This window comes from Dermacentor silvarum, chromosome 3 (assembly GCF_013339745.2).
Source record: "Dermacentor silvarum isolate Dsil-2018 chromosome 3, BIME_Dsil_1.4, whole genome shotgun sequence".
Lineage (NCBI taxonomy): Eukaryota > Metazoa > Arthropoda > Arachnida > Ixodida > Ixodidae > Dermacentor > Dermacentor silvarum.
Window position 1 is genome coordinate 195,267,492 of NC_051156.1, and position 20,852 is coordinate 195,288,343.

The 20,852-nt window shown below is 44.5% G+C and overlaps 1 protein-coding gene across 5 annotated transcripts in view; it reads left to right on the plus strand.

Annotated features, from left to right (window-relative positions):
• Positions 1-1,129: 1,129 nt before the first annotated feature.
• Positions 1,130-20,852, plus strand: part of LOC119446409 (RING finger and transmembrane domain-containing protein 2-like) — a 64,924-nt gene continuing 45,201 nt past the window's right edge. Inside the window, exons 1-5 of one of the 5 annotated variants that reach the window (XM_037710836.2) lie at positions 1,130-1,570; positions 3,533-3,692; positions 8,616-8,754; positions 11,375-11,653; positions 12,812-12,888. In XM_037710836.2, coding sequence (XP_037566764.1) covers positions 3,543-3,692; positions 8,616-8,754; positions 11,375-11,653; positions 12,812-12,888 — 645 coding nt within the window. In that variant the 5' untranslated portion in view covers positions 1,130-1,570; positions 3,533-3,542. Of the gene's footprint in view, positions 1,571-1,807; positions 1,829-3,532; positions 3,693-8,615; positions 8,755-11,374; positions 11,654-12,811; positions 12,889-20,852 lie in introns of those variants that run through there. The other 4 variants (XM_049664126.1, XM_049664125.1, XM_049664127.1 and 1 more) reach the window with 4 other exon arrangements.

Here is a 20,852-nt window from a genome sequence, read left to right on the forward strand (position 1 = left end):
GCGAGCGAATTGACATTCGTGCTGTCTCTCGCTTCAATGCGAACTAAACGTCGAAAGCACAGCGCATACGAAGCTACCGACACTCGGCGGATGCACTTTGGCCCACATCGCATATCGCTTTCATGATACGACGCGGCCGCGCTGTAAGCAACAGCCACCGGAGTAGAACAACCCCCCCTCCCCAAGTACATCGCGCGCGAAAAAGACTGCGCGCTTCAACCCAACTTTTCACCCTTGCGCACGCGAGATTGAGCCACGAACGTCAGCTGACCCTTGCAAGCTTTCACTCGCACATGCAGCGTGCGGCGCGCGGCGACGATGTTATCATGTTTGGATTTTATACGGAACATCACGGCGTCGGCGACGGCAGAAATGCGCTTGGATCGAGTGTTCATACAATTGTGTCCGAAATAAAAGAAAACATAGAATGGATCTGTCGCGGTGGCACGATGGCTAAAGCGTTCTGCACCTGAGCACGATAATGTCTTGGGTTCGATCCCTGGCAGCAGCACATGCATCGATGGGGGCGAAATGTCAAAGCGCTCGTGCCCTTCGATTGAAGTGCAGGTTGAAGAACGCCAGGTGGTCGAAATTAATGCGCAACCCTCCATTACCGCGCGCCTTTCATAGTACATGCATAACTGCTTCGGAAAGTCGAACCCCATTAATGACTGAATCCACCAATTAATCAGCACTGAAAATAACGATAATAATAATAAAAATACCTAAATGAACTTTCGGCTGGTTGAATCAGTCATGACATGTGTGCGTCTGGTCGGACGTTGCCACCGATGAAATAGACTTGGGAACATTTGGCAGTGGTAGTAGTTTTCGTCATTTATCATTGGCTAAAATCTGCAGTTTTATTAATAAAACCAGTTTGACACGCAGGTCTGCGACCGATAGAGTGTTCGGGGCCTGAGTGAATGTTCACGTTTCTACTTTAGCGGGCCTGTTCCTTTTTTTTCTATTTTCTTTTTTCATTATGATTGCTACGAAAGCGCCAGGTATCAAAATACGACACATAAAACGCATGCTCAAATATTATCACTTTTCTTTTTTCTCGTAACACGAAACCGAAACCAGTACGTGATGATGATCAGCTTACTGCATACGCTGGTGCTGCGACCTGTCGGCGGAGCGAGCCGCGGCTCCATGGTGCAGCTGCTCGCGTTGGCGTACGAGCCGAACATTGCTGCGAATTTTCCTACACCGCAATTAGTCGATGTCGTCAGCAAGTCGGGCCGCAAAGCACGCCAGCGCCCATTCGGCAGCTCTCTGATCACGCCAAATTCAAGCGCGGTAAGCAAAGTCACAGCGCCCGTCGAAGCAACCTTCCCGATCGTGTCTCCAATGTGGTCGCTCCCCGCGCTATCAGCGTCGGGCGACGCTACGTAACGCTTCTCCCAGTACGCAGTACGCATGTTAGTGTAGTCCTGCAGTTTCGTCTCGTAGCCGCGGTAACACCTACGTGTGTCAAGCTGGAACCGTCGCAAAATCCGCCGGCTTGCGTCCACGGCACTCCTCAGCCCAGCAGCGGTAGCGCTGGTCGATCTTCTCCTGACAACAGGTTGGTGGTTTCTGTTTTGCTTTTGCGCGAGTCGCTCGCTCCACCAAGCGCGAGGTATTGACACAACGACGCGTCTTGTCTCATTGTTTTCGTTCCCTTTGTGTTGTCCCTTTATCGTATCTCGGCCTAGTTGCGCTTTACCTGTAACACACATATATCGCACCAAAACATGCATGCCGCGCCACGCCATCGCGCGATGTTGCGTGCTGAAAACAGCGCAGCTGCATCACTCTGATGCAACTACACAGCAAGCGTTAGGTAAGCGTTTAAGCCTATGCCTGCGTTGCAAGGCGATTGCGTTCTGTGTCATATGTGCGCCCCTGTTAAAATGAAGTCACTGTCAAATAATACCACCGAAACAGCGGCCACAACGGCTGCACTGTTTGCTATCGCCTGACTTCACTCGCGGCCGCGCTAATGAGGTGTGTACTGCGGAACTGTCGTGCGCCTATGAGTCTTGTTCCGATTCGGCACATAACTTGCCTCGCCGAACATGAGCTATTAATAGCACCTTAATCGACACGTGTACGAAACCGAGGAAAAGTATCTGTACTGCCTCGTTTGCAGAGCGTACATGTCGCGCGGTCCATATTTCACATCTGCCTTAGCACTGCGAATGTAACGCAGAACTCTCTAAGGGACGTTAAGTTTTCTAGCGTTTCCTTAGGTTTATCACGTTATTACCAACTAAAAAAACAAACGCCCGAAATTTCCCTTAGTCCGATCGAAGCATGTACGCAGCGCTTGCGGCAACTTGTTTCGGTTTCGTCCAAATTGCAGTGCAGTGTCATCTGCGTGCTCTTAAACCGTTTCTGATGACTTTCGTGGTTGCAGTTTAAGATTGAGGCACTTCCTAAATTCTTTATTCGGGGTTTACCTCCGTATTTACTTGCCTGCAGTCTTATCACTGAGGCTTGGAAAAAAAAAAGACAGTTAACACTGACCAGACAGTTTCATCATGTTATGAACCTTGAGCAATTGTAAACATGAGGACTCATCTTTGTAAGCATTGCATTACGTTTTGTTTTGTGGGGGTGACAAAACAAAAGTTTAACATTGCAGCTTTTCATGTACTTTTACCGACTGGTCTTCCACAGATGTGTAGAACACTGTTTGCTCGCACATCATGGTCGGATGCTTACTGCAGGATTTATATCCGTGTACACAAACAAGGCGACAATCTCCTCAAGTTCATTTAGGTTCAAGGCACTCATGTTTGTGTCTACATGCGTATACAAATGTCACATCAAGTGGCAGCATTTTACGGGGATGCATCATTCTCTGGATGCAAGACCTCGCGGCATTTCAATTGACATACTTCACAGAAGTTCTTCAGTTATAAAAGAACAGTCGCACATCAATGACAATAGCAGTCACATAAATCTTAATGTCAACTTTCACAAAGGTTAAGCGGTGGCAATGTTGTTGAACCTTTGTCGCATGGTGTTGCAAAGTCCTGCATTCTTCTTAGTGCGAAATTTCTTTTGTTATTACCTATTGTCTTAAAGGGGATAAAATCCTGCCTCCATGAGTTCAGATGAAAAATAATCCCAGTAGGCATATTCAGTGAGCATCAGTAAACGATTTGCACGTTTGCCACTCATGTTTATCAACTTAAGAACAGTTTGTATTGTATTACTTCCTGTAACTGTTGTACTGAATTCTAGTCATTGCTTGTATTTGACTGGTCATTTACTCTATCAATCTAAATACCTCTGTATGCATTTTTGTTAATCATATAATGAAGTTTTCCTCGACTAGATTTCTTCACAAGTGAGGTCATTGTTAGCGTGCTTCCCAGGGTGGTTATCACCTCTAGAATAAATTTAAATACTATAATAGCCTTGTCTGAAGAGGCTGAGGTACCCTTAATTGTTCCATGGCAATCAGTAACTACGGAATTTTTTGCATTAACAAATTGATTAACTATGTAGTTTCATTCATTGTTGGCACGCGTCGCAGAGAGGCTGTCATGGCAGAAGGGGGTCCTGCTGGTGAAGGCCAGATCGGTAACGGTGCCCTGCACCGCGTGCTTGGTTGGTCGTCGGTGGCCCGCTCCTACAGCGCTGGACGAGGGCTGAACCTGACCGGCTCAAGAAACCTGCGGCGTGACATTCATCAGGTAAAATGGTGTGACCTATCACAAATAAAGCATGGGAGCCAAAAATCGCAGAGGCTACAGTTCTGCTGTGATTGTTATGCCTTTTGCAAGATGTTGCAGAAGGTGTTTCAAACACCAGCCACACCTTTGTTATACTTTCCTGTTAGTGATCTTGATTCAGTAGCGCTTCGCGATTGATTGCATCAAAGCTGCAAGCCAAGTGAATGTCGCAGCAGAACATTCTAGGGCTGCACAGCTGCAACCTTTCTCTCCTCCTAAATATTGATGTTTCTTTTTGTTAGCTTATGAATTTGTTTCCGCACCAAATGTCTTTGTGATTGTGATGTACTCTGTTTCCTGTGAGATCCCCAGTATTGCAAGCAAGCTTTACATTTTTTCTGTATTTACTCAAAAGTATGGAAGGAGGCAAATATTGCCATAGCAACATAACAAGCAGTGCAATGATTGGTTTTCTTTTTTTCAATGTTGAAGTTGAGCTTATGCTACCATTAGTACTATGAAGTTGTACATTAGCGTGCAGAACACATCAGTACAGGAATCACTTGTGAAAAACATTTTCAATGATTGTTTAACCAATGGTTAGAACAAATTTGTGTACGCACTATGGGAATATTGAAGTTGGAAAAGATGGAATATGTATCACCTTCTTCCCTACATGGTTGTAAATTAATTTTTCACGCGAAGCTTGTTATAAGGCACAGATTTCGATGGCGTGTGTACGCAAAAACTATCATCATCAGCATTGACTCGAGCGTCGTCGTCTTCTGCAGCTGGCTCGTTGGCGCCCCTCGATTTGTGCTTGTGCTCATGCTCGGCACGCGCTCGGGTCACTGCTCCTGCGTTGTCGTCTGCTTCCACAGCTGGTTGCGTTTCCGCTAATCATTTCATCGTAGAATTTCACTTTTCTGTCATCGCAATGGGGAGGCTGTGTTTGCAGGGGTATGAGCCATTCATAGTCTTATGTAACGGACAAATTTATTTTCGAAGAAATTTAATTTTCGAGGAATCCCAAGCGGCAATAGCGGGTGAATGCTGCTAACCACGCCGCTGAGCAAACTCGAGACATCAAACGCCATCGACAACAGCGAACTGCGGGCATACCGTCAGTGACGTGGTTCTCTCCATTTCAGCCGTAGCATCATGGCTAGTTTAGGTGCACCCACGACAAGCTTCGCTTACCCCCATTTTCCGGTAGGGGAAGAGTTGGTTAGTTTTTTTTTTTTTATGGAAATACATTTCAAAGCTCGAAAAATTAAATCGTGGCACCTTTGGTCCACAAACTTTTGCTCGTGGCTGTACATATTTATTGCATAGTGAAGAGGTAAAATGAGGTTTTCACGCCTGAAACGTGAAGCATATTGGTTGAAAAAGCTCTAAAAGGGATTTCGATGGAGTGAACTTTGAAAATGAGCCACACACAAAAAGAAAAGCAAAATAAGGCCACTTTTGGTCCAAATAACAAAACATGTTGAAGGTCACAGCGTAAGACAGGGTAAAATAATACACAATAATACAAGTGTAAGGCAACAAGAAGTTCAAAAAAGCCAAATCCACTTACAAACAAAATTGTGTTTTTAAGTTGTTCAGCTGCAGGAAGATAAGTTATACTAGTAGATAGTAGAACATGTTTAAAATGGCACTGATTCGTGATACTCGCAATACTCTGTAGGAATTTCTTGCATTCATTGCAGGACAGGTTACTGGATGATATGAATTTGAAAAGGTCGCACTTTTGCGATGCAGAATGAAAACCTTGTGTGCGTGGTGAAGGCGACACAATATGAATGACAGTGGAGCTATAAAGAGAGAGTAAAAGGATTGGTTGCAGTGGTATATGTCTTATGAAGCTGAGTGATATCTTGCATATCTTGTCATATCTTGCAGTAGTTCGTGCTCTTATCACACTCAATGTTGTAGTGGGCAAGGACAACATTGTGTGCATTGCAGAGAAGTGTCCTTGAGCTGATAGCAGTGTCTGTACTGAGAACCTGGCACTGTCTCAGTAAATGAGTTAAGAGCCGAAGAAATTGCTTAAGCTTGCTTGTCTTTTTCATTGACCAGTGATAGTTGCTGCTTAAAAGTATATTTTCCTGTGCAGTTCATTGAATGGGTGCCTGCATGTACAGCTGCACGGCATGTGATTTACAGTCACATTATCCCAAGGCAAATGACCTGTAATGATTTGTACAGCTGTTTTTCTCAGGATTTTTCTTTTTACATTCTTTTGTGGCTCTTTTCTTTATTTCTTTCATTTAAAAGAAAGCTTTAGCTATAGCCGTGTCTGACTCAACTTCCGATTTCCGTTTTTTAAGTACATCTGGAATGCAGAAATGCAGTCGTTTAGCAGCTCTTGAACGGATATGAAATAAAATTGTTGCCTTTCAAAGAAAAAGCTGGTGACGAATGGCTGCAATAGTTTGGTTTGTGCCCTTAGATTTCTTAGAAAAATTTATGGTATAAGATTTCAATAAATCCACCTAAGTTCACCACTTCGTAAGCGAGTAGTAAAAACAGATCTTGTGTGCTAATGTAATGTCGATCTGAGTTACTCGGTACATCTAAAGGTGCATATGTAATGTACAGATTATTTTATCTGCATATCACATAATTGAATGTATCACATAATTGAATGTATTGTGTAATAACAAAAGGAGTTATCTTTATTGTGTTATTACATTGCATTCCATAATCTGTAGTTGACCTGTAGTTCCCGTGTTCACGTTGCAAACATATGCTGAGCTTTAACATGTTTGTTTTGTTCCTCTCTCCTGCCTTTGAGTGAGGTGCAAGATCCTCTTTGTGCTTGAAAGATTGAAAGCCAGCTGTTTCTGAAAATGGCAGGCCTATACATCCAGACATGAAACATCTGTTGCACGATACAACCACCACCAAATTCTGTCTAACTCATTATCAAATAGTAGGCGTGTGTGAATATTCTAAACTTTCAAATAACGAATCGAGTAGTTCATATTCGCAAATTCAAATATTTTTTGGATGGCTTCCACGTTGTCAACTGTGCAAGATTAAACATAAAACTTAAGCAAACAATGCCATAACACTGCTGTGGTCATACTATCTCTGTAGTGGTAATGATAACCATGTCATCACGCCTCAGGTGAAGTGGGAATGTTTAAAATGAGAAATCACCTCATCCTGTACCTCCTGGGATTGTTACTTCAGAAAAGTGACTGTCCAACCAACTATGCTGCCACAAAGGAAATAGGCAAAAATGTAAATGCTGAGTGCAAAATTTGCTCATAAAGCAGGGGCCACGAGGTGTGCTACAGTGCTGAGGCTTGGAAAACTAGAGCTTTGTCAAGTTGACGTATACTCGTTTTTTTTTTTTATTGCTATAGCAAATATATGGACACTCGAAGTGAATTTTAACCATCGCTGTGGGGCTCTGTATGTATTAAGATATATGTATGCTACATGCTTATCTGCCGTATATGCAGGTTATACTGCTACACTATTTAGTCACTGAAGTTGCTCCTACCAGGTGTTACGGTCTTGACTAAATTGTTCCTCATAATTTTGAGAATCGCAGCATGCCAACAAATTTCATGAAGCATAACATTCACAGTGCATGCCTTTTATTCTTAATCTTCTCAGGCTATTATGAAATGTGCAAAACAATATCAAAGCTCAAACTTGAAAGTGAGGTAATTTTACGGCCGCGGCTCTTTATGGGCAGCGTAGTTGCACCCGTGCATTTCATTACAGGTCCTACATGGCATGTTCAAGCTTTTAAGGGTGGCAGAAATTTAAAAAAATTACGAGATTTTACGTGCCAAAACCACGATATGATTATGAGGCACGCTGTAGTGGGGGACTCTGGAAATTTGGACCACCTGGGGTTCTTTAACGTGCACCTAAATCTAAGTACACGGGTGTTTTCGCATTTCTCCCCCATCGAAATGCTGCCGCCGTAGCCGGAATTTGATCCTGCAACCTCGTGCTCAGCAGCCCAACACCATAGCCACTGAGTAACCACGGCGGGTGCCAGAAATTTTGGCTGCACCTGCACATGTTGCATCCACATTAGTAGGACCCGTGCATATTTAGAACACCGTCCGAGAGGTTCAGGTGCAACGCTAGACGTTCACTCATTTTTACGCTCTTACCTTTTTTACCGTATCACTACGGGTGAACATTAAACATTGATTAATTGGCAAATAAAAATGGGGGGCCACATTGAAAAAGTTAACGGAGAAGTGATTTTCGACTTGTCGTATTTCTTGCGTTAAATGAAGGACCATGCCGCATAAGCCCTAGAAAAAAGATACTGGCAAAGCGTGTTGTATAGTTTACAACAATAGTATTTGTTGTCATGGACCAGATTCAATATCGGTACCCAAGAGGTGGAAATGTCATGTCATGACACACTGGCTCCTTCCATACCTTTGATTGCTGCATCTTTCGAACATGAGCACGGCCGAAAGAAACATTCACAGTGCTCTTACTTATCTTTAAGACCAACATCAGCTTATGTAGTCTTATTGCAACGTCCTGTCAGCAAATTTTGCTCTGTGTAATGACATCACTATCATGTTGATGACACCAAGTGTGGAGAACAACTTTAGTGCCAAATTAAAATATGTTTGTTAAAAGCCATCATTTCACGTGGTAAAAGCATAGGTTAAACGTTTCTGCAATTTTTAAAATGTGAGTCATTGTAATGGAGGACTGTTTAGAGCAAAGGAGAAAGAGAAAAAAAAATCAATGGTCTTCCAGTGCAGATGCCTCACACGCTCTCTTGAACGTTTATTGTGACTGGTAGTACCGCACTGGATGATGCAGGTCTTACTGCACTTATTAATGCCCTAGCTATTGTTTGCACTGCTTGGCAATTTGTACAAAAACGCGCTTTTTTTTTTTTCCTCCGAGAGTAAACGAGCTTGTTCCAACTTGCCAACATTTCAGGTTCTCATGGGCCTGACCCCTCTGATCGAGCAGTCCTCCTTGAACGTCCAGCCGTCGCAGCTCTGGCGACAGGCACAGCAGCACTATGAGAATCCACGCCCACCCAGCACTCCTAGCCTGGCTTCGTCCTCTTCCTCAGGTGAGTGTAACACTTGCGTCTGCGCCATTGAGAAGATTACAGCGGCTTCTTCCTCGGGGGTGGGCATGTGATATCGCACTTGCATTGTGAAGAGGTGTCTGTTCCAGTAGCGTTGTTACTCCATTTCAAACATAGCTGGCAAGGCTAGAAAAGACTTTTGTGCTGGGAGCCTGTGTAGTTATGTGTACGTAACTTTCTGCTGCAGCTGTTTTCTGAAAGGAATGAAGTAATAGCTTTTTTTGTGACGGTCATTCTTTTCCATTCATGAACAGCCGTTTGCCAATATCTTCTGGTCTACATACAGTCAGTGTACAGTAGTGAACAAATATTTATATTTTGCATGAGGGCCCCGGGAGCTAAACCACTCACAATGTTGCTGCTGTGTTATGCCAGAATGCTAGCTTATGGCAATAGTCTCTCGAACACGCGCTGCCTTATGTTATTCAAATCACATAGCCCACCCACTATGCACACATAGTGTGTATTCCAAGAATGTAGGACAAGGAAACCACACACAGCAACCAGTATGCCAATATACGTGCAAACTAGTGAGAGAAATTTGAATTACAGGTGAAGAGGTTAGCCGAGCAATAGCCTTGGCATGCTACATCTGGTTTAATATATAATGAGATCCAAAGGACGAGACAGAAGAAAAGAATGCCCACGCATCTACTCGTGCACAAACTCTGAAATGGGCAGCATTGAGCACCATAGAGTGCACAAATTGGAAAGTGGATCTGTATGGCAGCGTCAGTGAACAAAAGATTTCATCGCCATTGGACTTCATACGGAACCTCACGGTGATGCCGACGGCAGAAATCCACTTGGAGTGTCCATATAATTGCTATTGCAATAATAAACAAATGAACCTCGATACAATGAACATGCATATAACATAGTAAGTTTAAAAAGTTTTTTTACCCTCAATTCAACTTATTGAGCATTCTGCTGCTACAGTCGAATTTCATTTTACTAACAAAGTTGCTCCTCGCTCGCCGAGCACTGGAAGTTGTCCTAATTAACCGATGTGCGGCCAAATACGCCCCAATTAACGGAATTCGGTTGCATTGAATAATGCACGCACCTGACAGGACCAGAGGACGAGTACAAATTATCCGATTTTCCGAATGAACGAGGGTCGAATTAATGAGGTTTTATTGTACATTTATAATAAATGATCTATATACAGTATAGACCACTTATAACGTAACTGCTTATAGTGCAGGACCGGATATAGTACGGTCTTTTCAGACTCCCCTTAATTTTCCCATAGAACTCCATGTATACGCATACCGCTTACAGTGCAGCCGCGTGCGACGAAATACCGTTTATAATGCGGCTTCTGCGGGAAAATCTCGCCGACAAGGGCGGCAGCAAGCATGCTTCTCAACAAGGTGCGCCCACTGATGGGAGAGGAGATCAACGAGGGCGATGTGGAGGAGGAGCATGAGACGCTGAGCAAACGAACGGAAAAAAAATGCGCGCGTAGGTTGTCTAGGCGACGGAGAAACTTTTTGCTTGGCTGCTTATCAGCGGTGCGTTTTGCACTGAACGCGGCTTCAGTTTCTGTGCACCCGTCGTGATGCGTGTCGTGAAGCGCGAGCGACACTGTCAATTTAAGCAGTGTTCCACTAATTTGGTTTTTAGCTACAGTAAAACCTCGTTAATTCGGAAAATTGGTTAATTCGGACTTATTTGGCCGCACATGGGTTAATTCGGACTACTTTCGGAGCTCGGTGAGCGAGGAACGCCGCAGATGTGCGATGCAAAAGAGCAAGAACAGCGCTAGTGTCCAACCGAAACGAAGCGGCGGAGTCCGCATCGCCACAGCCATCAGTTGAAATCGTACGTGAATGACAGCAACGCCGGAACGCTTCGAGCCTATTTGTGTCTTTAAAGCCTGTATTCTTGCGTTTACCGTCGCATGCTTTCGTAACTTTCGTTGTCGTCATCCACTATCGCGTCGATAGCGGCCGCGGTTTTCTCCGCAGCGGTTGCGGCGAACAGTAGTTTCGTTTTTACACGGTACGCGCTTCGGCCGCGTGCCTAAAAAACTGCGTAGTCGCCATCAATGATCGCATAGATAGCGACTGTGGTTTCGACTGCCGTTCTTGCAGCGAATGGTAGTTAATTCGTTCAGACTCGGTGCATGCGTCGGGTGCGTGCCAATTTGTCGCTGTTCATAATCGCGTCGATAGTGGTCACGGTTCTTTCCGCAGTGGTTGCGGCAAACAGTTGTTTCGTTTTGACTCGGTGCAAAGCTGTCGAGCTTGAAGAGCACCGGCTACATCGCGATTATGTTTTTGCCAGCTCAATGGCGAAAACGTAATCGCGATGTGCGTGCGATAGTACAAAGCGTGTCTACATGCTTGGTCTACATGTTCTGCATACGTGCAGGGTTTGAAAATAGTTGTTTTGGTTATAGTGCGGTACCGCTTGTAGTGCAGATATTCAGCGACTCCGGATGACTTACGTTATAAGCGGTCTACACTGTATAACAAAGGCATTTTTGTGTTGGATGGGACTTCGCTATAGTGAGATTTGTAAACATTTGTATATAAATAGAGATTTCTGAAGGGACGTTTCTGAAAAAAACTACAAAATTTTTGTCTTTCCATAGTCCAAGTAAATGCAGGTGCGGGCTCGTCATATGTGATCAACATGGAGCCAGAGGCCACGCCAACACCTCCATTGCCCAACACTCGCAGCTTGTCCGAAGTGGTTGGTGGAGCAGTGTCCGGAGCACAGCAGACTGGCCCAAACAACGCTGACACGGGGACGGGCACAGATGGTGGGGTGACCGCCACGCCCGAGGTTCAAGCCTTTCTCATGCTGGTGGACAAGTATGTCACCTTCGTGCTGATCCTGCTCCTCAAGCTTGCGTTCGACCATCGTGTGGGTAAGTCACTTTGTCTTTGACTAAAGAGAAGCACCAAAATAGTTTTGACTGTTAATATATTTTTTCATAATGATTTGTCTGTTAGTTCTGCAGTAATGGGTTGATTATCAAAAGAAATAAATGAAGGTCTGACACCAGCGCCGACATGTTAGCGTGACATCAAGGATTTCAAAGTATTTTTGCCGAAAAGTATTTGTCTGAGAAGTGTAGCGAGATGCTGAACAGCATTCGAAACTTCGATCACTGTTTACATTAGTGCAGTAGTGAAGGTCATGGTTCCACAGGGATGTTGAATAATTGAGCAGGTCGGAAAAATCAATCAGCAAGTGGGAACAAGTTCGTCTTTGGCTTCTCTTGGCTACGAGCCATGTTATGATAATGCGACTTGCTCATTAAAACCAAACTATCAATTGTAAATTTTTTAAATTTACGTTGATTTGTTTCAGATAAGTCACAAACTCTGAATATTAAAGTATAAGCTGAAGTGAGGATCAAATAGCGTAATATTCCATCGAATGTTCGTACGTGTTTACTTGAAACCCAAGAAATATTAGCAAGCGCCAGACAGCCATAAATAATTTAGTATAATGCTCATTTTTAAAAGCCTAGCTATGTTTCGGCACCCTGGGAAGGTGTATGTGTCATGACATCAGGGGACATTGGCTCGCTCCGTTCTTGCAAGCGCAGCCAGAAGAAATTTGCGCTGCACACTTGTTTATTACCTAGTTAGTAACATTATCATATCTAGCCTTGTCGCGATATAATGTTGGCAAATCTTGCTCTTTGTCCTAACGTCACACTAATGTTGGTGACATTAGGTATGGCATCACAAGACCAGTTTTAGTATCAAGATAAAATGCTGTATGTTTTCCAACCTTCATACTTGCTGAATGTTATTCTCTTGACTGCGATAAATCTGCTGTACAGGTTCTGCAATTTCGACAATATGTGCCAGTACTCGTTAGCAATACAGTAGTATTGATTCTCTTAGCATATTTGTTGGCTAATAATTTAGTTTAGGTTATGGGAAGTAGTGGAGTTCATGTAATGAGCAGAGCTGATAACCGCCAGTTGTCAGGATCTTGACGGACCCACATGTACAATTGTTTGTGTCGGCAAGGTTCTGAGTAAAGTTGGATGTCATTTTGGGCTTTGCAGGTATGCTAGCAATCCTAGGACTCTTCATCACATTTTGCCATGCCAACTCTGTTATCAAGCGCGAGGTCAGCAAACAGGTGAGTGTTCACAACCTATGGCATGCTTGGGCATGTGTCATATTTATTTGATTATAAGGCAGTCACATTGCTAAGGTGAGGGTGCAGATCAGCAAGTGCCCAGAAAAATCAAAGCCCCTTTCTTAAAGAAAGATGGTCGAACACGAAGCTTTCTTTCATGAAAACTGAGTCAAAGTCCAAAGCCAACGACCACGCAACGAACCCAAGAAATGCTGAGCGACCTGATGCGATGCATATGTGATTTGATTGTTTGTTTAGAATTGTATCTTTTGAATGTTGAAGTTGAATGAAGACACATTTCGTTAAAGTTGCATAGCCTTTGTTTTAGATCATGTAGTCGTTGATTACATGCACATGCTCACACTTTCACGGATGACTCTACACTTGCACAGTACTGCCTTGTGATCACCTTGGTAGATGGTCAGAGGCTCTGCCATTGCCGATACACGGAATCGGCCTTATGGGCACGATCATTCGCGTACGGCAGCCTCTTCTGCCGTGCGCTGCGCCCGTGGCCTACCCATGTTGACGGCCGGGAATGCATTGCGTGACGCACATAATGCAATACAGTTCGTCTGGGTAGCATGGAGTTGCAATTTCCATTGTTCTTATCGGTACAACTGCAAATGTAACTGTAGTGTTCTACGATACGTATGTCATGCGCCGTTGTTCTCTTGTGTGTGCAGATGCAGGCTGTTGTTCTATTGTGTGCGCAGATGCGTGGGTAGTTCCATTGTGTAAGTTGGCTTTCCTGCAGTGCGTTTTTGTCAGCGGCTTCCACCCTGTTAGTTTCGCCCATGCGACGCTGACACCAAGGCAGCCGCTGAGACCAAGGGGATCTCGGCCGTCTGCTAGGCGGGGGGAGGCTGCATCCACCCTCGTGATTGCTGGCACCAATAAAAGTTTAATCTCTTCTCTCTCATCCATTCGGGTCTCATCCTGGCGCACAAAGCCCGCCTTTTCCGTTGATCGGCATGGCCACTGCGTCTAGCCTTCATGATCGTGGTGTTCCCGGTTTTCTTAATCGTCAATATCATCGACTGCTCGAGCTCATACTTCTTATTCAAGTCTTGCAAAATTTGTAGCTTCGTCTCAAGCGGAACAGCTTTGCGCATTGTCAACGCACCTCCCGCTGCTTCCGCGGCAAATTTTCGCACTCACTGAGTGAGAGCGAGATTGTGAAGGGAGTGCAAGCGCCACTCGCTTATCGACTTTTTTTTTCCTCTTCTATGGACGCTCGCAAGACCGCTGGCAATGCGGACGCGAAGCAGCTGGTGCCATCTTGTGCAAGCTTCGCCAACTTGCGATGCTTCTTCTTTCTGGTATTTTACGTGCCAAAATCAGTTTTGATTATGAGGCATAGTGGACGGCTCAGGATTAATTTTGATCACCTGGGGTTCTTTAACGTGCACTACAACACAAGCACACAAGCATTTTTGCATTTCGCCGCCATCGAAATGCAGCCATCGCGGCCGGGATTCTATCCCGCGACGTCGTGCTCAGCAGTGCAATGCAACTTGCGATGCTCTCCGTGGCTTTCGCAATCGGCATGCGGGCGGGGCGCGCCGCGCGGTAATGGCGGCAGATACGAACTCGCGTAGGCAAACTTTTGGCTCGTCGCGGTTAACGGCAACTTAGGAATGCAAATTTCACAATTATTCTACATCAAAAACGCCGCCCAACAGCAAAATTTCAATCGTTATATCCGATATGCGGTGAATAATGTATGATTATATATGTTTTTTTTTTTTTTTTCTCGTAGCGCTAATGGATAAGTTGATACTCTTAAGTCAACTTATCGTTATAACTGAAACATCGTTATATGTGGTATCGTTATAAGTGGACTGCACTGTAGTCACCTAGCCGGCTTGAGTTAATCATGTATTCTATATATGCTACACATGCAAACGCCACCTTCCGGGCAGAGTTGACTGAAAAATTAAAACAGCACGCTGTGCCGCCTTTGAAGTTTTGGTCGTCGTCGTATATTATATTTATCGGGCAAGCGGCAGTGCCGCAAGGTTATTCTGTAATTGAAGCTGTCCAAACATTCGGTGTTCAAAAATTAATTCCATGAGTTGACTCTAATAGTTTTCTTCATTCCTAACCAAACCTGGCATGGAGCTCCCCACACGATTAAAAAAAATATAGAATGCATTGTCGTAAACATTAAAGGGGTTGAGACACCAAATTTTGAGGCTATAAAATACCTGCTGTAGGCTTCCTCTGTATGCAAGGACATTCAACATGAAGTGTTAGACACAGCAAACGCTTAAATATATTTTAATTCGCTTCCAAAGAGTGCCTTAATGCTAGTTCTCACGATCGCGCGATTGACACCGACATCACTGTGTTGGAAGCGTAATGAAAGTTTTAGTGACGTCATACCACATTAGAGTGACGTACAGTGGGCGGTGACCCATTTCACCGGACAAGCCTAGAGAGCCTCGAGCATAGAGTGCAGGGGACCGCATCAGACGCAGACGTAGATTCATAATCGGAGCTGCCGCAGCTAGCCATGACAACTGTGTTTTGTTTGCCTGCACTGGTAAAGAACGTGTGTGCGAGAGCAGACGATGCAGCAGTGCGTGTGTCACAGCTTTGTGGGCCCACATGGCCTAGCTTTCTACAGTGACGTCACTGTCCGACTTGGCGCCCAGAAGCCGAAACCGAAAATCATTTGCATAAATAATGCAATAATAAATTATTTGCCGAGAATATATGAATCTTAAGCGTCTATCATGCTTCCAGGACCAATAAGAAACATTTGAAACAAAGAATGCGCAAGCCACAAATTTGATGTCTCAATCCCTTTAAAGACAACTTAATTTCTTGCATTGTCTGCTACTTTTTGGCATGTTTCACAGCTTTTCTCTACCAGCTGTAGTGGTAGTGCTTTGTTCTCTTGATTTCTGATTGATGACAATGATCCAAAAACATTCTTTTTTATTTGTGTAGTGGCAAATATTGCCTTATTTTCTAAAGTTTATTAGTTGCTACAATTTTGTTGCCATCTAATAACCAGAGCACTGAAAATACGGAGCTGCTGCCACCTTATTGGTTTTACGCCAGCTTATTGGGTTTAAACTGATTAAAAAAAGAAAAAAAAAGCTTCGGAATTCTTGCACCACATAACAGATAACGCTGCAAACCTTCTAAAAAATCACGGGTGCGTCTTATACACGGCTAATTTTTAAATACCATATTACTCGATTGTAACGTGAGGGGTGACTTTTCATTGCTTTCATCAAGAAAAAATAAAACCACGAAAGTAACGTGAGGGGTGACTTTTTGTTGCATCCAGCAAAAAAAAATGAAGAAAACCAGTAAGTAACGCGAGACCACCGGATGCATGAAAAAGTCGCAGTTTCGCCCGCAAGGCGAAGCATCAGTTGCAATAGCAAATTAGTAGAAAGCTATAAGGAGTAAGGATAGTAGTTTTATGGATTGCATAAACTTGGACACATTCGCTTACTAGATCAATTAACAAGCATGGTGTCTGCGCACACAAGCAAACATGAATAGATCACACTCTATGACCGCAGACAACCACTGTCAAAACGCTGGCGTGAGCAAGCGCGGCGACAGCAGCGAGCGGAGGTTCGTGCGGTCTATCGCTTCAGTGGAAACTGAGCAGCGAAAGCACAGTGCATACAAAGGCCAAAGCCGTGTGGAGATCGCTTTCAAGAAACGGTGTGCACGACAGCCCGCAGCCGCGCAAACTACAAGTACGCTGAGTAGAAGCCGCACCCCCTCTCTCCCGCGCTGCCTTCCTGCTTTCCTCCTTTCGTGTGGGTGATTGAGTCGCCAGTTCCCCTTGCGCCCGGTCGCGTGATATGCATTTGGTGCCGCAGCTAAACGTTGCTTCCCATTCCCCCGGCCACGGCCTTTCATGCGATGGAGACGTCGCGTTTGCTCTCCGGGAAAGCGGACGAGGGACGCACGCTTTCACGAGCACATTTCACTTCTTGATTAGAATTGGGTGCATCATTGCACTTTTTAGACAACTTGAATTTCGGTATTCGATTGTAACGCAAGGATTGACGTCAGGTAGCAAAAATCTGGAAAAAAAGTCGCGTTACAATCGAGTAAATACGGTATATTTTGGGGGGGATTTTTTGTGCAAAGTTCTGGGTGCAGCTTTTACACGGGAGTGGCCATTACACGAGTATATACGGTATTTATGGTGGCTCACTGTTGTGTTGGGACCCTTGGGACCCTTTCTCTTTCTCATTCACATTAATGACTTCCCTGATTGTATAATGGCCTCACTGAAAGTCATTCCTGGCCACATGGTTTCTCTGCTTCGTTTGACTCGCTACCGAAATGGAAGAGGGCTGATCCGCCCACTGATCATCGGCAGTGCACGACGTTGCCGGTGAAAAGAAAGCGCACTGCTATAGATTTGCAAACGAAGTGCAGAATCGTGAAGGACTACAAAGATCATAAACAAGTGTGTGACTTAGTGAAAAAGTACGGACTATCGCTGCAGACATTGTCGGCAATCATCCGCTCGTCAGAGGAATTCGACAAATAAAACTGCTCGGTAGACATCGGGCACATACGCGTTTGACACGGTGCCTATGTGGAGGTGGAAGAGGCCCTCTACGAGTGGTTTCTCGGTGCCTGTGCCATGAACTTGGCCATCACAAGGCCAATTCTCGCCATAAAGGGGGAGCAGTTTGCCCTACTCATCAACAATGTATACTTTCAGCCAGGTGGCGGCTGGGTACAGCGCTAATTGTTTACAAAGTCGCCATGGTGAGGGAGCTTCGTTTGACGTGGAGGCGAAGCAGAAGTGGGTGGAGGAAACGCTGCCCTGCATCCTCAACAGCTATGTTGACACCGACGTATATAATGGCGATGAAACAGGACTGTTCTTCCATATGTTGCCGTCCAAGACGCATGCGCTCAAAGGAGACACACGTAAGGGTGGCAAGAACGGCAAGCTGCGCCTGTGTTCTTGTGCGCCAACATGGACGAGAGTTACAAGTGCCCTGCATTTGTCATTAAGAACTCGAAAAATTCCCGCTGCTTCCCCGGTGCTGCCAGGATACCAGTACACTACCGTCACAACCGCAAGGCATGGATGACGCGATAACATTTTATTGAGTGGCTCTTGGAGTTCGATCAACGTATCGAGTGATCCAAGAGGGCGGTGGCGCTCATCCTAGATAATTGTAGTGCCCACCACTCCATGCCTAAGCTCTCCAGCGTGGAAATTTTTTTCCAGCTACCGAACAAGACGGCAAGTGTGCAGCCCATGTATGCCGATGTGATTGCCAATTTTAAAATCACGCATCGTCGCTGTGTCCTGAACAAATTAGTCTTTTTGATGGACATGGCCACGCGGACAAGCAGGAAGCAATGAGACTTGAAAATTAATCTATTGATGGCCATGCAGTTTATCTTTGGTGCGTGGTCCGAAGTAACTGTTCCTACGTAGGGTTTGGAACTGCTTTAGGAAAGCGTGCTTTTTCCGATGCAGCAGTTACTTATGAGAAGCCTAGAAAGCTCCCACCGATTAAGTGATCCTTGAACTTTGGTCCACAGTCAACGAGGATGCTTTAGGGCTCCGAGTTTATACATGTGGCCGACATACTAGAAACATCACAACTTTTAACCGATGAGGCGATCGTCATGAACGTGCTTGCATAGTATAATGATGGCAACAGTGACAGCGACAATGCGGTAGGGCAGGATGCCTCAACATTGTTTTCGCAAGAGGCCCTGCAGATGATTCAGTCCCTCCAGAGCTTCATTTTCGCAAGGGACCTTCCGCTGCACTACGTGGAGCACCTGGATGCCTTGGAGAAGGATGTCAGCAAGCTTCACGTAAAGCAAGCAAGGCTGGCGGAAATGGGGTTTCCTCATGCAAGCCAATGAGAAGCACAGGGCGAGATGCTTGTGGCGACCTCACCCCAGTGTTTCTTCAGGATTTCTCAAGCTGAGAGGCTGCTGCGGCAACCATCTTACACATTTTAAAAGGCCCCTTTTGGGGCCACCAAAGCGATGCCTCGGCAGAGCTCACATGTCACTTGCCGCCCGTGGCCCCACTTTGCAGTTATAGCACCGCCATTCTTGAACACCGACAGCCATTCCTGATCGGAGCACGCTGGAAGCAGAGTTAAACAATTGAACAAGTCAACGCTATCAGCAGCGGGATGGAGGAAGGGGAACTGGCCTCCTTGATATTATACATTTCGTACAACTATTGAATATGAATCGAATAGTGCCAGAAGTGAATCGAATCAAATCAAATATTGAATATTTTCCGAATAGTTTTCAAATAATGAATATCCTTTATCACAATTAATATAAAACGATGTTCACCACTTAAGGATACTAAGGTTAGCAAGTTTCTGTCATTACATAGTACATTATGGAGCATTGTTTATTCAAAACACAAATGGAGCATCAGAAACAAACAAGTAGCTTTTTCGCATGCACAGGGCTCTTCAGAGAGTGCGAATGATCACTGTACAGCCTGTAAAGTATGGCTGCTTAAGTGGCATGGCCTGCTCCACTACGCAAGTTCTCGTGTATTATGTCTATACTATGCCCGCAGGGATGAAAATTTGCCATACTTTTGGTCTAATTTTAAGTTTATTTGGGTGCACTTGACGTTTTGAAATATTCGAAAAGTACTTGAAAAATAGTCGCATTTACAAATAGTGACTATTCAATCCGTTATTCAAAGTTTTGAATATTTGCACACCCCTAGTTATAACGATAAAATAAATGTAAAAGAAAGAGAAAGAAACGCCAGCCGCTCTTTCACATCCACCTTTGTGCCCTGCACAGCACGCCTTCGTTGTCCTACTTCTGTCTCCCTTCCACCCTCTCACAGACTTCCACCCTCTCGCCAACGACGATGAGAGGGTGGAAGGGGAGACAAAAGTACGAAGGCGTGCTGTGCGGGGCACAAAGCCAGACGTGACTGAGCAGCTGGGGTTTTCTTTTCGTTCTTTTTCTGGACTTCACGTTCCTTTTCTTTTCGGCCTAGACACCCAGTAGCCAGATTTAATTGTTACAGCCAATAATGCAGCATGGGAAACATTGTAATAAGCAGTTTATTTTAACATAGCATGCACACAAATGTTCACTGTGCAAAACAACTGCATTGTTACGTCCTAGTAACGTTAAACCAGTACTAGTGCTGTAAGGCAGGTTCTGTACCTTCCTATCTGATTAAAAGTTTGAACGCTTGTCCCTTTTATTTTTTCGTGCCACCCAGTTATGACAATGGGATTTTCTTGGTACTTAAATATGTTATAAGTGGGTTCGATTGTAATCGCCCATCGTCGCACGTAGGTATCTGAAATCTCTTTTTGAGTGCTGTTGTTGCTTTGTCTAGTTATAGTATTTATGCTGCAGATATGGGCATTACTTTATAAATTCCACTGTTGCTAAGCGGCAAGCTTCACACAGAATTTATCAATGCAGACACTCAATTCAGTCCTCACTATGAAAAATACAGTAGAACCTTGTACGATGCTGTTTTCGTACACTTTCCCAGCGCCAACTTTTGTGATTGAGAACATCAAAAAATACCCGATAAGTTACGTTTCTCTTTTTTACAGTTAATGCATTCTCTGAAAACACCATCTTTTCACACCAACGTTCAATACTTGCCAAACTGCGATGGTATGATACATTTTCGTGCTACTAGATCCGATGTGAACAAGAAAAGGTGTGAGGCACGAGCTATTAAGAGAGCCTGGCAGCTTCCCTGCACTACTCGCTTGCCCATGTCACATGAAAGTGGCGATACACGCACAGTTTTCTTTTTCGGTGCAAACAGATCTCTTTGCAAGTCATCACATGTCGCGTTCACAGCTATTTCACGATTCGTACAACACTTTGCATTACTTAAATTTAACTACAGTTAAAGGGACACTAAAGGCAAATATTAAGTCAAGCTAAAGTGATAGATTAGTGCTCGAGAATCGTGAACAGTGCCT